Source organism: Neophocaena asiaeorientalis, unplaced genomic scaffold, assembly GCF_003031525.2.
Source record: "Neophocaena asiaeorientalis asiaeorientalis breed wild unplaced genomic scaffold, Neophocaena_asiaeorientalis_V1.1 scaffold76, whole genome shotgun sequence".
NCBI lineage: Eukaryota > Metazoa > Chordata > Mammalia > Artiodactyla > Phocoenidae > Neophocaena > Neophocaena asiaeorientalis.
In genome coordinates this window covers 1,578,500-1,593,537 of record NW_020173668.1, presented here as the reverse complement: position 1 = coordinate 1,593,537, position 15,038 = coordinate 1,578,500, and the positions used below count along the sequence as shown (strand labels likewise).

Here is a 15,038-nt window from a genome sequence, read left to right as displayed (position 1 = left end):
GCAAGATTTTGTTAGGCCTTCCGGTTGTTGGCAGGAATGGATTTATCTTCCTTAGTATGACCATGCTTTGGCTATTTCTGACACTTTCCTATTTGCAGATGAACATAAAGATTTTGGAGTTCTGGCTCCAACACTAGTTACTAGGTGATCTTTGGCAAGTTATACTTAACCTTCCAGAGCTTCAGTTTTTGTTTCTACAGAAATGGGCATAGTAACTACAGAGGGCTAATATGAGGATTAACTAGCTACAAGATCTTGGGTGAGTTACTTAGCCTCTCTGTTGCTTCAGTTTCCTCATCTGTAAAATTTGGTTTTGGTACCAACCAAAAAGGCTGCTGTGAAGACTAAATAAATGAATACGTGTGAATTGCCTACAGTGGAAATGGTCTCACATAGTGGCCTAGAAAGTGTAGCATAAACTTATGATGTCTATGTGTTACAAGGGGTAGAGGCGTAGAAGATTATTATGTTGATTGGCTAGGCTGGGCCCAGACCAAAAAGATTGTAATATTGAGGAAATGGCTTTATCCGATAGTCAACAGCGGTTAGCGTGCCCACGTGGGGCCCAGGATGCTGATGATGTGGTTTTAAACAGATCTCTTTGGAAACACGATGGAGAAGATCTTGAAAGACAACTGGAGGATAGGAAAGAGGAAAAAAATAGCAAGCTCATCACTCTGTAGTTAGGAAAAGTTTTTTCCATTTAATACTAGACTTTCAAGGATTGAGATGCAAGCTTTTTATGCAATTACATCCAATGTTAAAATTGGTAATACATAATTTACAAAGATTAACATCAAAACAATCATCTATTTAGATATGCTTTTGTAAAAAGGAAATATATTAGCAGCATTTATATTTTCCGCAATCACACAGCCTACAGACATGCAGACTAACTCTGTATCTATTTGCAGTGATGTAGTGCTTTGCCCCGCATTTCAAACACCAAAACCCACCTGGCAGCTAGGGGGTTCTTTTTATTCGTTATTATAAAACAACCGAAAAATAAAAAAAGGCATTAATTTCTACACCAGTAAGAAAAAACAAGTTTTTGCACTTACCTAACATTTGATTGTCTAAAAAACATTTCAGTTTTTAGTCTTTCAACAAAAGAAAGATAAAATGACAGAGCGTAGTGTCTTTTGCTTCTGTTCTCGCATTTTACAAAGTTTTTTTTTCTTTTTTCATCTTTTTTAAAATTTTAGTGTTTAACACTATTGAAGGAAATATTGAATTTTAATCTCTTTCTTGTCATTTTCCTGCTTTGACTAAAAGGAGACCCCCAAAGTGCCCCTATTCCCACCTCCCTCCCACCCGGCTCCCTGCAATGAAAACCAAAAGAAACCACTCAAACGGGCTTGGACATGCGATTTTCCCAGCTCCACACGTGAGTATCTTATACCCAGGTCTCTTAGTAATGTACAGTGCTTCTCTACAGTAAGAAAATACTCCAAACTATTTTCTTAATTCTCTTTTTTCTTTAATAAAATATTTATTCTGCTTTTTCTCTGCTCAAGGGGATCTTTGGCATCCCCTGTCTCTTGTTTTTTTGTTTTTTCCTCAAGATTGACACAGAAAGGAGAAAAAGAAAGATTCAATGGAATGGAAGGTGGTCAATGTTTCTACCTAAACAAGTCAGAGCGTCGTCATCATAAGAGGAAATGTACAATTAGGAGAGCATTGGTCCAATATTAGAAAAAAGTAATGGGAAAATGTTTAACTATTGTATTGCTTACTAATCACGCAGCAGATATATATATATATATACATACATATATATATACACACACAACTTGGCACATTTAAAAACCATCTTTTCTCTTATAAGAACACCTAAAACGTATATGCATATGTCTGTCTGAAAAGACAACAAAGCAAAGCTTTTTAAATTTTATTTTTAAAGAGACAGTATTATCTGGTAACTTCTGGTCAAGAGAATGGGAAGGAAGGTGACACCCTGGATATCCCTCCTGAAGATGAAGTCATCAGGAAGGTGGAGGAAAGATGGAACTAGGGGTGGGGAGAATACACTGTCTCTTTAAGAGATGGACATTGAAAACTGTACAAGTAAAACAAGAAGTAGTGTTTTCAATTGATAATCTACACTCACAACAAATACTCTGATAGGTGAATACTGCTCAACATTTTATGTAGTGACTTTTGTTGGGGGGTGGTTAGAGTTCATTTTTATGTAGGTTTTAAAATGATTTTTCTTTGAAACGAATCTCCATTCGCACAGCACAGCAGACACACAAGAACCATAGCGCATAAACAGCACGTGTGCTGGCGGGGGCCTGGGCTTCTCATTAGAAAAAAATATGTTCGGCAGGTTATGAAGGTTAAAACAAAAATAGTTACAATAAGTACTGTGCCCTTCTAACCCCATGGGGGCCTTCCCTATTCCATGATTCCATTTGGGGGAGTAGAGGTAGGGAGGGGGCAGCAGTTACAAGTGCTTTGAGTTGTCAACTCACATTTTACTTTGACCTGGTTGGGCAAAAGAGGCGAGAGAAACTTTTCCTAGTCAGGAATTTGGAACAAGGCCCAGCTACTGTTTCTGTTTTACGTCTCGGGTAGCTCTTGGAGCCTATAGAGAACAGACAGGGTAGGGGTGGGGATCCTGGCCCTATCCCTTTGGAGTTTGAGTTATACCTGGGTATAGGAAGCAGCTTCTTAGCAATGCCTACAGGATCAGAGGATGACACAGAAAAACCCAAGCTGTGGGGAGGGGCAAGTGCTGTAAAGTACCAAAAGACTCTGGTCATCCCCAATGTGCTCTGCCCTCCACCCTACATTATTAACCCTCAGGGTGAAGCAATGGAGAGGAAAACAAGTTAAACTGAACTGTTTAGACAGATCCCCTTCCTCTTCCTCTCCACTAGCTCCAAGGTTTACTAAGTACCTAATGTCAATGACATGGCCCCATTCCCCTTGCTGGACGGACCCTTCCCACCCCTGTCTACACTCAGAGAACAGGAGGCAGGACTGTTAGCTCCACTGGATCCCAGATGCTTGAGGTTCTCATTCTTTGAGGTTCACTTCCGAAAGCTGTTTTCTGGGATAAACAAAGTACGCCTTCGAAGTTTCCTGCCTGATCCTTCCTCCAGCAAGTAGGTCACATCGATGGCTGAAAACAGAACCAAGGAGGCTCATCAAATACTACCCTCCCAACTCCTTATTCCAGATTTGAGCTCTCAGGAGATCACAGGAATTCAATGGTTCCATTTCTGACCTATAAGCAATTTAGGCCTTCTCCAGCCCCAAATGAAATAAGCTGTTCTCCAGGGAGGAGATCCTCTCACCTCCCAGTTTCATTCCCAAGATATAACTAAACACAGGTCCATGAAAGAACTGTATCATTTTTTTGGCCATGCTGCGCAGCATGTGGGATTTTAGTTCCCCAACCAGGGATCAAACCCATGCCCCCTGCAGTGGAAGCGCTGAGCCCTAACCACTGGACTGCCAGGGAATTCCCAAGAACTGTTCCTTTTTTTAAAAGTTTATTTATTTTGGCTGTGCCGGGTCTTAGTTGTGGCATCCACGTGGGATCTAGTTCCCCGACCAGGGACTGAACCGACGCCCCCTGTATTAGGAGCACGGAGGCTTACCCACTGGACCACCAGGGAAGTCCCAGAACTGTACCATTTTAAAAGAATATTTTCCATTCTAAGCAAGCAATTAGAAGTTGCTCTTTTTCATTCCCTCTCTGCTGATTTCCCATTTATCTTAAACCCTAGAGATGAGCCTGTTTCTCCTTACCATTTTTCCCAGGGATTTTTTCAAGGAGATTGAGCAAGATCTGGTTGAGTCGTTCCCGTTGACTATGCCGTCGTTCCTCAGGGGTACAAGCTACTTGGGGTTCTTGCCTACTTTCCTCTGTTTTTTTTTCACCCTCACTGACTTCAGCAGTGGCCCCCTCCCGTTCTGGCTCCTCCAGGCCGGGCATCTCATTGGCTGCTTGCTCCTGACTGGCCAGAACCTCTTCAATCAAGGGCAGAGCATCATCCTCTTGGCCCAGGTCTTTTAGCGGTGGCTTTGAGCGCTCAGACTTCCAGGATGATCTGCCAGAAAGATATGTGAATTTAGAGAGGAAGGCTAAGGAGGGCACTTGGGGATGGAAGGGGAATGACGGGCAAAGATCTCGAGATGGCTTGAGATCCTGCAGTCTAGCTGTTAGAGCCTTGGCTCAAGAGGTAAGAAACTTGGCTATGGTCTTCACTTTATTATTTTTTGAAAAAAACCACTACCTTTCTCTGAAATTTAATTTCTATTTACAAAATTCAATTTTTCTTCTTTCCTTCAGGAATCCACAAAATAGACCAGAGCTGGTAAAACGCATAGCTAGTTCTGATTGCTTCATGAGTACACAGAAGTATGGCATAACCTTGTGATACCAATAGTCCAACTAAAATGAGCATTTAAATCGAGTTTTTACTTTTCCTAAATTTCTTCTCACACCTATTATCTGGTATTTTCTTTTTCTAATATTGAAATATAGTTGATTTCCTATGGTAAGCTATTGATGTAGGTAAAGTGATTGTTATGCTACCATTCAAGAGAAAAGGAAATTGAAGAAAAGCCTTTGGTACTTTCTCTAAGAATACACCTCTTGTGTACAAAATAGCACAAATAAAAACTATGAGCCCAAACTGCTCAGTTAAAACCATGCACTTCTAGCTACTTCTGTTCCTTGACAGAAGTCCTAAGAGCTGATACACCTTGGGGTAATAGGGAAAGCTTGCAGAAACCTAAAAAAGATTTGTCCAAATCTGTCTGGAGTTCTGTTCCAAATCCTTCCCCTTCTCTCTCTCTAATCTTACAAATCTCCTTTCCTGCCCCAACTAAGGCTCCATAATGAGACCACACCTACTGAAGTCTAGTTCTTCTATATTACTGTTGGCACTATATTGGGCTACTTTGTCAGAGACTCCCCAATCCCAGGTGTGGGGCTGAGTGGGTAGGTGGTCATTCTCTTGCTCCATTCAAGTTATTGGTTAATCCCTTAGGCTCCTTACATCCCCCATGGGACTCACCGCCCTCCGTTCCTCTTGTAGTTGTCTGGGACATAATGAGGCTGCAGAGAAGAAATGGAAGTGGTAAGTGTACTGCTGAAGCTGGCAAAACTGACACAGATGATCTGGGGCAAACTCAGGATAAGGGAGGTTGGGAGGTAGGGAGGTGGGGAGCTAAGGAGATAAAGAAAGAAAATAACTGGGCTATTGGGCTAAAACCTTTATTAAGTTGGGTGACTGTGTCAAGGTCAGAAGTTTAGTCCTAATAATCTGTAGGCCACAGTGGTTTTTAGCATTTTGTAAGCCTAGAATGATAGTAGAAGGGATAGGCTCAAAATTCTTTTTGTCCCATCCCAGCTTTTAAGAAGTTAAGGTTGGGGTTTCAAAGCTGATCAGTGAGCTGCTGACTAAGCAAGCAAAGTCAAAGAATTTTAGATGAGAGGCAGCGCTTGTTGGTGGGCAGAAAGAATATAAAATAAATATGATTTAGGGAAATCCAAAAATAATACTAGGAAAAATAGGAACATAAAGGTTTGCTTTCTGGTTAGTCTATTTCTAAGCATTCCAGGATGACAGCTCTGAATTCCGACAGGTCCACTGAAAAAAGACTCATAGATGAGGAATTTAGTCCAGGGTTTCATTATAGCAAATACATGGATAACCAAAACCTTTATGAAATGATGTCAAATGGCACAATATATCTGAAGGAATATGTTCACAATTTGAAAGAAAAAATAACACATAGGAAAATGAAAATGTTAACAGTAGGTATTTTCTGTGTAGTAAGATAATAAACAATTTTTTCTTCTTAATGCTTCTGTACTTTTCAAATTTTATATAATGATAATGTCTTATATTTTAAATCCAGATATAAAAAAGAAAAAGCACTGAATTATTTTCACCAAAGGTTTCTCAATGTTACTGATATTCTTTCTGTTTCTCAATATTATGGGTGTGAAAAACATAACAAAAAACTATGCTATGGGGCTCAAGGGCAAAGACTGTAAAGAGGTGAGAGAAGAAAAAGAGGGAAACCTAACTGAAGTATAACAACAATTCCCTGAGGCACAGCCCATGCCAGGAAATGCAGAATAAATGCATTTTTGCTGCTCAAACATACCAAATAGAGAGGGAGTTTTCCAGTTTGGGATGGAAACAGGATGAAGAAGCAGAGAGCCACTTGAAAATGCTCACTCTGTGAATTCCATGCATGAACTAGATTGTCCTGACACGTACAGTGAAGAGAGGAAGGGGACTTACTGAAAAATCTCTTTTAGGAGTGAGCTTCTTGGGGAAGTGATCAAAGGCATAGGGTTTGGTGCAGACAGGATAGCGGTTCCGGTGGATCTTGTAAAACAGGTGTGCTGACTTGTCAAGCCGATAATCACAGATGTACACATCTTGCTCCTTCACTCCTTTGGGTCTCCCTATGAGTCCAAACACTGTTAAAGAACCCTCCCTACTTCCCCTTCCTACTTACCCTTCCCTCACCCTGAGCTGCCCCTCACATACCACTGGGAGAGCAGTGAGACCCCTAAGAGGGAAACATGGTAGCTGTTGAGGGGGAACAACTAAGCATTTGGTGATTTCAGAAGAAAGGAGACATTAGTGTCAAAAAAAGGGGAAAGGGAATCTAAGAGTTGAAGGGCATTCTATAGGATGGAAAGAAACCAGAAATGTAGACTGAGTGCTGCAGGAATTTTTGAGAGAACATTTACAAGGAAAAACAGAGCACATTTTGGGGAAGTTATCAGAAAAGAATAACTGTATAAATGAGGGAAGCACATTTGGTAATGAACACTTTATAAAGTGCGGGACTGAGGAGTCATCATGGGGCTTCAAGCAGTTAGTTTTTGCATGGAATATATATTCTCCTGGACTATTTTGCTGTGATACTAAGAGAAAGAGCTAGGCAACTGAACTTACTTATAATGGTATCTAACATATACTGAGTTTTACTGTGAGCCGTAAACTGCGCTTAGTGCTTTTGTAGATTATTTCATTTAATCCTTACAAAACTCTCTAAAATAGATATTAATCCCTATTTTCAGTAGGATAAGTAACTTTCCCAAGGGCACACGGGTAAAAAGTGGTAGAGCTGGAATTTTAAATTAGATTGTCTGATTCCATTGTTAACCACAAACCTTATGAAACTATTGTTTTTTTTTGTTTGTTTGTTTAATGTAGAGTTGATGATAGCCGTAAGGATTTTGGAATGGGGGCGTGAAGTAACTTATCTTCCCACAAGTACTAACAGAGTGCTAATTACATACTATGAAAAAAAAATGAATTAACAAAAAGAGAATTAACATTTATTAAGTAATAAGCACTAGGTAAAAGAAAGAAAGAATATTATATAGCTCTCTGAAGCTTCATAGCTAACCTTGGATAACCTTTTATCAGAGAGAGACTACATGAACAGAGTGGGCAGTTGTAGATCAATGAATAGCAGACAAGAGGTCATTTTTTTAAGTAGTCCACATCACTTACCTTTACAATATGTATACAGATCCAATACACAGCAGGTCCCCACTACAGCCTCCAGGGGAATGATCTCATAAAGTGGCACCCGAAATAGTTCATTGTGATAGAACCGACGGGATGGAGAGTGGTGGGTTTCATGGGGACGAAAATAATGGTGACCAAAGGCAAACCGTTCCTCTCTAAAAAAAGAAAAAAAGAAATGGGAGAGGTTTCGGTAGCATGATCCTAGTGAATATTCAGCTCTGTGCTGGTAGGGTACAGCTGAAAGCATAGAGATAGGACCTCAACACATACTTTTCATTCTTCCAAAGCTTCTCAATGCGGAATATGTCAAGTTTATCTCGGTTAATGTGAGACAATAGTCGATAGGACTGACGGACTGGGTGGCCATCAGGGGTGCGCCGACTATCCCTCATCAGATATACACAGTCACCTAGGAAGGCACAGGAGAAGGTTAAGACACAGAAGCACAGAACATAGGAGAAGGTTAAAATGATTCCTGCATAAATTCTGTTAGGTATTCCTTAGTCTGACCCAAGGTCTACACAGAAAGAACTTAAAATCTAAAACAATAAAATCTTAAACAATAAATACATAACTACACCAGCAGTCTAATGGTGATGACAATCAATTCTAGACTATGAGAATGACATAGGGAAGTCCTCCACCTCTTGTAATCCTATATGTCTTTCCCAGTCTTAAAATTAGCTTTATAACACCCTAGTCTCTCCAATTTAGTTTTATTGGGTGGAGGTAAATGTACGTAAGCCTAAGGACTTGAAGATATAAAAAAGGTATATTCTATTGCTGCTAAATGTCATATGGTGACAATCACTATTATGCAGACAGCAGATACCCCCTACTGTTCAGAATGGTCAGCTTTGGCAAGGAAGGTCAGCTTCTGTGTACACACCTTGGCGAAGCAGCAAGTCATCTCGGAGCAAACAGATGAAGTAGACACAGCCAGGCTGGGCATAGTGGGGCCGAGGGATCATGGGTACTTCCTGGTAAGAGCAGAAAGTCGATGGATAAGGGCTGGGACTATTGTATCCAGCCTCTCTATTCAAGAGAAAAAGAACTAAAACCGAGAATTCCCAACCAATTAAGACTTACTGTTTAGTCGTTTCAATACAGCACAGATATTAAAAAAAGATGACAGGAACTAGAGTTGTTAAACTTGAATAAGTGAATGTAGAGGACAAACCTGACAGGCTAAGTATCCCAAACTGTACTCTATGAAGTACTAATTGTGTGGTTGCTTTGTGCCATCTAAAGGGCATCTGAAAATGTGTGAAGGGGGACTTAGTCACAGTGACTGGAGGAGGCTACTAGCATTTAGTGCCCAAGGGCTAAGAAAGCAAACATTCTGCAATGTATCCCTCACAACACTGAAGAACTGTCCACTCAAAATGACAACAGCACCACTGTTAAGAAATACTGCTTGGGCTTCCCTGGTGGCACAGTGGTTGAGAATCCGCCTGCTAATGCAGCGGACATGGGACATGGGTTTGAGCCCTGGTCTGGGAGGATCCCACATGCCGCGGAGCAATTAGGCCCGTGAGCCACAACTACTGAGCCTGCGCGTCTGGAGCCTGTGCTCCGCAACAAGAGAGGCCGCGATAGTGAGAGGCCTGCACACTGCGATGAAGAGTGGCCCCCGCTTGCCACAACTAGAGAAAGCCCTCGCACAGAAACGAAGACCCAACACAGCAAAAATAAATAAGTTAATAAACTCTTACCCCCAACATCTTCTTAAAAAAAAAGAATCTGCCTGCCAATGCTGGGGACACGGGTTCGAGCCTTGGTTCGGGAAGATCCCACATGCTGCGAAGCAACTAAGCCCGTGTGTCACAACTACTGAGCCTACGCTGTAGAACCAGCGAGCCCAACTATTGAAGCCCATGCGCCTACAGCCCATGCTCCGCAACAAGAGAAGCCACTGCAATGAGAAGCCCGTGCAACGCAAGGAATAGAAGCCCCCGCTCGCCGCAACTAGAGAAAGCCTGCGTGCAGCAACGAAGACCCAACGCAGCCAAAAATAAATAAATAAAATAATTAGAAAAAAAAAGAAGAAATACTGCCTAAACACCTCCTTTTATAGAAGATCACACATATAAATATGGCAGAGCCAAGACAAAAACCCATTTAATAACTTGAGCAAGATACCTGACCTACCAGCTCTCCTAAAAAATGGGCCTAAGACTAACCTTTGTTGACTCCGAGTCCAGTGCTCTTTTCACTTAAACACTGCTTAACATAGGTGATATTTAGAGTACACAAGTTCTAAACTTTATAAGTCACTTCTGTCATGGATAGTAGTGTTTATAAAGACCATGATTTTATATAGTACCATTCCTTCTGTAGATCTCTAAGTATTCTCCCATTGGTCTCAATCAAAAGGGAAAGGGAAGGGCAGAATTATTACCCTCAATGTAAAGTGGAAGAAACTGAGGCCTAGAGAGGCTGAATAACTTATCAAAGGAAATCCAGTGCATTAGGAGCAGGGCAGATAAAATACCAGGTGCCACATCTCCTACTTTTAGATTAGAGTGTTATCAGAGGGCAACTTACTCTGTCCACAGGCCTCGGGTCACACTGCTCACAAAGGTAGTGCTCCACATCTGAGTTCACTCCCATGCAGTCACAGTGCTGCCACACCTGTAGAAAAAAAAAGCGTGTGTGTACGTAGGGGGTCAGATTTACTGAGAGAAGTCCTGGGGGCTAAGAATAAAAAAATGTGCGGGAGTTCCCTGGCGGTCCAGTGGTTAGGATTCGGCGCTTTCACTGCCGGGGCCTGGGTTCAATCCCCGGTCAGGGAACTAAGATCCTGCAAGCTGTGGCAAAAAAAAAAAAAAAAGGCGGTAGGACAGGGTAAAGTAAAACAGGAACTAAGGATGTTAAGGAGGTAAGTGAGAAATTAGAGATAATGGTAAAGTAGGGGGAAAAAAGAATGAGGACTAATCTGAACATAAGTATACAGATTGGTTCATAATACATAGATCTGGGCAAACAAAATAAGGAGATGGATAGGGAACAGGAGGATGAATGAATACAGTACCAAGCTATTACTTACAAAGTAATATGTATCAACAATATGGCCACTGTGAAAGGATTTATAGTTATGTTTTGACTTATCCTTATCTAATTATATCCTCCCAACAATCCTATGTGTTACTCTTAACTCCACTTTCCATAAGGTAATGAGTGCAGATGAATCAAATGGGGATACTGGGGCTCAAATTCAGGCCTTGACTCCTTCATCAGGAGCTCCATATATTGCATTCCATCCGTATTAATGCTATAGAGAGTGTAGTACCTCTAATGTTTTTCAGGTAAAGCACTATCCTAAATATTATCATTCTTCTTCTTTTTTTTTTTTTTTCTGGTACGCGGGCCTCACTGTTGTGGCCTCTCCCGTTGCGGAGCACAGGCTCCAGACGTGCAGGCTCAGCGGCCATGGCTCACGGGCCTAGCTGCTCCGAGGCATGTGGGATCTTCCCAGTCTGGGGCACGAACCCATGTCCCCTGCATCGGCAGGCGGACTCTCAACCACTGCACCACCAGGGAAGCCCCTATCATTCTTCTTGATACAGATTACATTGGCAGTGTGCAGTGGAAAGTGGGCAGAAAGAACAGGAGGTAGAAAAAAGAAGGATAAAATGAAAGGGGGAGATATCAAAAAGGAGAAGGACAATATGGTGAACAGTAAGGGATAACAGAAACCAAGGTAAAGTTAAAGTTTATAAAAAGCCCATCAAGCCACGCCAAAAGTGGCAGGGGCTGCTGCTTTGAATATAGTCATGATGCTCATCAGGACTAGGCTTCTGCTTCACCTCCTGACCCTCACCATGCACTTGTCACACTGGATCATGAGGCCTTCGTCCTTGTAGAGGCCACAGATACAGCGGATAACATCATCATCCTTCTCATGACCGTTCTCCTTCTCAGAGACGGAGGTCTCACTGCTGTCTGCCTCACTTGCTGTCTCTCCCACAATCTCATCAATCTGGGCTGATGCCTCGTGCCGGGCATTGTAATAGGCCTTTCTTAGGCGGCAAACATCTCTTCCAACTGGCGATTTACGTCCATAATACTTCTGAAGAAAGCAGAAGAAAGAAATCATGTTTGTCTTCTCAATGTGGCTTAAAAATATACCTGAACAGGTAGCAGGATTTTCTTTACCTTCCCATTTGGTTAACATATTTTTAATACCAACAAATATAGGTCCCAGACAGTTGAAAACAACTTAAACTGAACTAAAATGAATTAAAATTAGAATCTGCATGGTAATTTTTCCATTTGCTCTGTTATTCGACTCCTATCATAGACCTTATTATCCATTAGGATCAAAAACACAGCGGTCATGGAACATGATTAAGTACTGCAAGCATGACGCGGAGAATCTCTCCATTTACCTTTGTCTTATAGATACTAGGGACAAAGCTATAAGTTTAAACATATTTGAAAGCTGGGTTTCAGGAGAAAGCATGTTAAAATTCAAAACTGCTATAATTTTTCTTGCACTTGTCTGTTTTTCTCTCATTTCTTGTCTTCAGTCTCAATTCCTCCTTCATCTAGTAGTCTCTTGTCCTTCAAACACCTCTCTAAGGTATTTCAAAATCACTGAATGATATCTTCTCTTCTATACATCATACCCATCCTCTCCTTTAAATCAGTTCAAGACCACCTTCTCTCCAATGAGCTTCACCTATTCTGCAACCTATTAGTGTAATACCCCTCAATTCCATCCTTAAGATATATTTATTTGCCTATCCATATTTCTGTGTATTTCACATATACTTATTGTCTCTAGTAAAGAGACTACAGATATGACTTAAATGTAGTAAAATGTCTGTATTACATAAACATAAAATTTCAGCACTAAATTAGGTTTTTACAGAAATTGTTTTGGGAGTATGATTTAACCTTCAATTCTTGTCATATCACTGCCTTCATTTATTATATTTCCAATATTTAGTAAACTATAACCGTTATCCTAAGGGTACTTGATAAAAACTGTTGTCTTTCTTAATCAGAAATATGAAGGTTGCTAGGAGAAGAGTGTAAGAATCTTAAACTTCTAGACTAGATCTCTTCAGAACAAACTTCTTAATCTGTGTTTGAAGTTAGTGAAAAGTACCTCAGCATTCCGAAACACCTTGAGCATGTCAGCATCAAAAGCCTCCACTGTTTTATAATAACCAATGAGGATCTGCTTCTCTATGGTGGAAAGATCTAGGGGATCAGAGATCTTCTCATAATAATCAGCATTCCTGGAACATAAAGCCAGGGTGTCAATCTGGTACACTTAGGACTTTTCTAAAACTCAAATGATTCCCACATATGTAAACTTACTTTTTCTTTGGGGGTAGGTTCAAAAGTGGTGCTGCCAGTGACTGTCGGGAAGAATCTGCAAGAGAATGCAAGGTTTAGTAGAAGGTCTGACTATAAGAAACAAGGGAGGCAAGTATTAGCTCCTAACTCAAAAAGTAGAATCACTAAAATTTAAAATTAAGAAGAAAAAATCTAAGTTTTCTTTTGAGGCCAGTGAAAAATGCAAGGACTTTTCAGAAATGTGGGCAAAGGCAGAGATCAGAAGATGCTTTCAGGATTACCTGGAATATGAAAGATACAGTGTATATACTTGAAATATAAAATAAAACAGTGTTAGTTGGGTAATGAAAACTTTCTAAGAAGAATGAGAGATGGGAACTTACTGAAGTAGCTAGGGTGCTTAGGGCAAATTCCTACTCAACAAAATTTATTACATCAAAGATCACCTCATCCAAAAAATGTTTTCTAGTTCTCATTAATTGCCCATAGTTAATATTACTCTGTTGGTTGGGATTCAATTAAATTCAAGATAATGAATAATTCAGCACTCTAAATATTTTCTGGAATCCATCTTCTTGTAACAGTTGCTCTGTATTATGAAAATAGAATTCATGGTGTGGGGCTGCTTCTCATTTGCTATCTTACTTTATAACAACTCACTACACAGAGAGAAAAAGCCTATTGTTTCATGCCCAGAATGCAGTGACATATAGATACATCTACTGCAGTTTCACACTGATCAGATGGGGCTGGTTGAGAATACAGAGTGTGATCTTTAGGGAATGTAAAGGGAGCAGGTGCCACAAAACTTTACATATTACGACAGGCTGGTCTCCCCTTTCTTCTTTCCATGTTTAGGTTAACAAAATGGCAAAAAACCACTAAAACATGATGATAAATAGTAGAGAAAGAAAACCAAATTCCTCAGAATTTAGGGAAAGGAAGGAAGCAAAAGCTGATGGCTGATTATAACAACAACAAAGAAGATTCACAGATACGGAGAACAAATTAGTGGTTATCAGTAGGGAGAGGGAACTGGGGAGGGGCAAGATAGGGGTGGCAGATTAAGAGGTATAAACTATTATGTATAAAATAAGCAACAAGGATATACTACTGTACAACACAAGGATATAGTCAATATTCTGTAATAACTATAAAAATTGTGATGACAAAAATTTATAACTTAAAACCTGCGAGTCACTATACTGTATACCTGTAACATATAATATTGCAAATTAACTATACCTCAATTATAAAAAAAATAAAATAGACAAAAAAGCTGATGGCAAAAGCTGCAATTCTTTGTTAAAATCTCTCATTTTAAATATCTACAAATTTGCTGGTCACAAAAACTCACGTACATTACCAAACTACCTATCTAAAATTAAAAATTCTCTCCTTCTCCACCCTCACCCCCAATACAAATCCAAGAGATGTGTCTTAGAAGAGGAAAGGAGTGGGGTAAATATGTTTGCATGAAAATGCTTTGAAAGTAATTTTTTTGCAACTTCATATCCTTTTCCTTAATGTAGAAGGTAGGGCCTGTGAACCTTCCAAAACATATGCAAAATTATGTACATAATATTTTTCTGGGGTAAGAGTCCACAACTTTATTCTCAAAGATATCTGTCAATCAAAAAAGGTTAAGAACCACCGATGTCATACATTCATAATACTTTTTCCTTAAATTGCTAATTCATTGCCTCATTCAGGAAAATTATATCCAAGACAAAGGCCTACTTCTTTCTATCCTACACCTAAAAAATGTGATTTCTAAATATAGTACTTAACTATGATAAAATTCCAATAAATACAAAAGATTAACCTAAAGATCCAGGGATTTAGAGACAACAATCCCTGAAGACTGTAATGAGTCCTATAATTCTATACTCTGACAAAGGAAGAACTAAGTAAACCACCTAAATTCCTAGCCCTAAACTGTCATGTGTTCTTGGTCTTGGATATCTCAGGTGAGGTAAGTGATATAATTTTTTAAAAAGCTAAGGAGAAGGAATTTGGGGTAAATATGGTCACCTTTATAAGAGATTATGCCATCACAGATCTCTTTGAAGATCTGGGCTAGGCGGGCTGCCCGAGCTACTTCAATGTTTTCCTCTGCTGCTGCCAACCGCCTTGTTCGAACAGATCGAGCAGTCTGCAGGGCGGAGAACTGGGTCATGAAGACGTCTGGAAGGATAAAGTGAAAAT

General features: G+C 40.2%; 1 protein-coding gene across 5 annotated transcripts in view; it reads right to left on the bottom strand.

Annotated features, from left to right (window-relative positions):
- Nucleotides 1-678: 678 nt before the first annotated feature.
- Nucleotides 679-15,038, bottom strand: part of ASH1L (ASH1 like histone lysine methyltransferase) — a 210,802-nt gene continuing 196,442 nt past the window's right edge. For all 5 annotated transcript variants that reach the window (XM_024748118.1, XM_024748117.1, XM_024748116.1 and 2 more), the window contains 12 exons: nucleotides 14,865-15,017; nucleotides 12,852-12,906; nucleotides 12,637-12,769; nucleotides 11,344-11,592; nucleotides 10,068-10,154; nucleotides 8,410-8,500; nucleotides 7,791-7,929; nucleotides 7,503-7,675; nucleotides 6,273-6,439; nucleotides 5,034-5,074; nucleotides 3,760-4,061; nucleotides 679-3,127 (listed from right to left, as the gene is read on the bottom strand). In XM_024748118.1, the coding sequence (XP_024603886.1) occupies nucleotides 3,036-3,127; nucleotides 3,760-4,061; nucleotides 5,034-5,074; nucleotides 6,273-6,439; nucleotides 7,503-7,675; nucleotides 7,791-7,929; nucleotides 8,410-8,500; nucleotides 10,068-10,154; nucleotides 11,344-11,592; nucleotides 12,637-12,769; nucleotides 12,852-12,906; nucleotides 14,865-15,017 (1,682 nt within the window). In that variant the 3' untranslated portion in view covers nucleotides 679-3,035. The remainder of the gene's footprint in view (nucleotides 3,128-3,759; nucleotides 4,062-5,033; nucleotides 5,075-6,272; nucleotides 6,440-7,502; nucleotides 7,676-7,790; nucleotides 7,930-8,409; nucleotides 8,501-10,067; nucleotides 10,155-11,343; nucleotides 11,593-12,636; nucleotides 12,770-12,851; nucleotides 12,907-14,864; nucleotides 15,018-15,038) is intronic.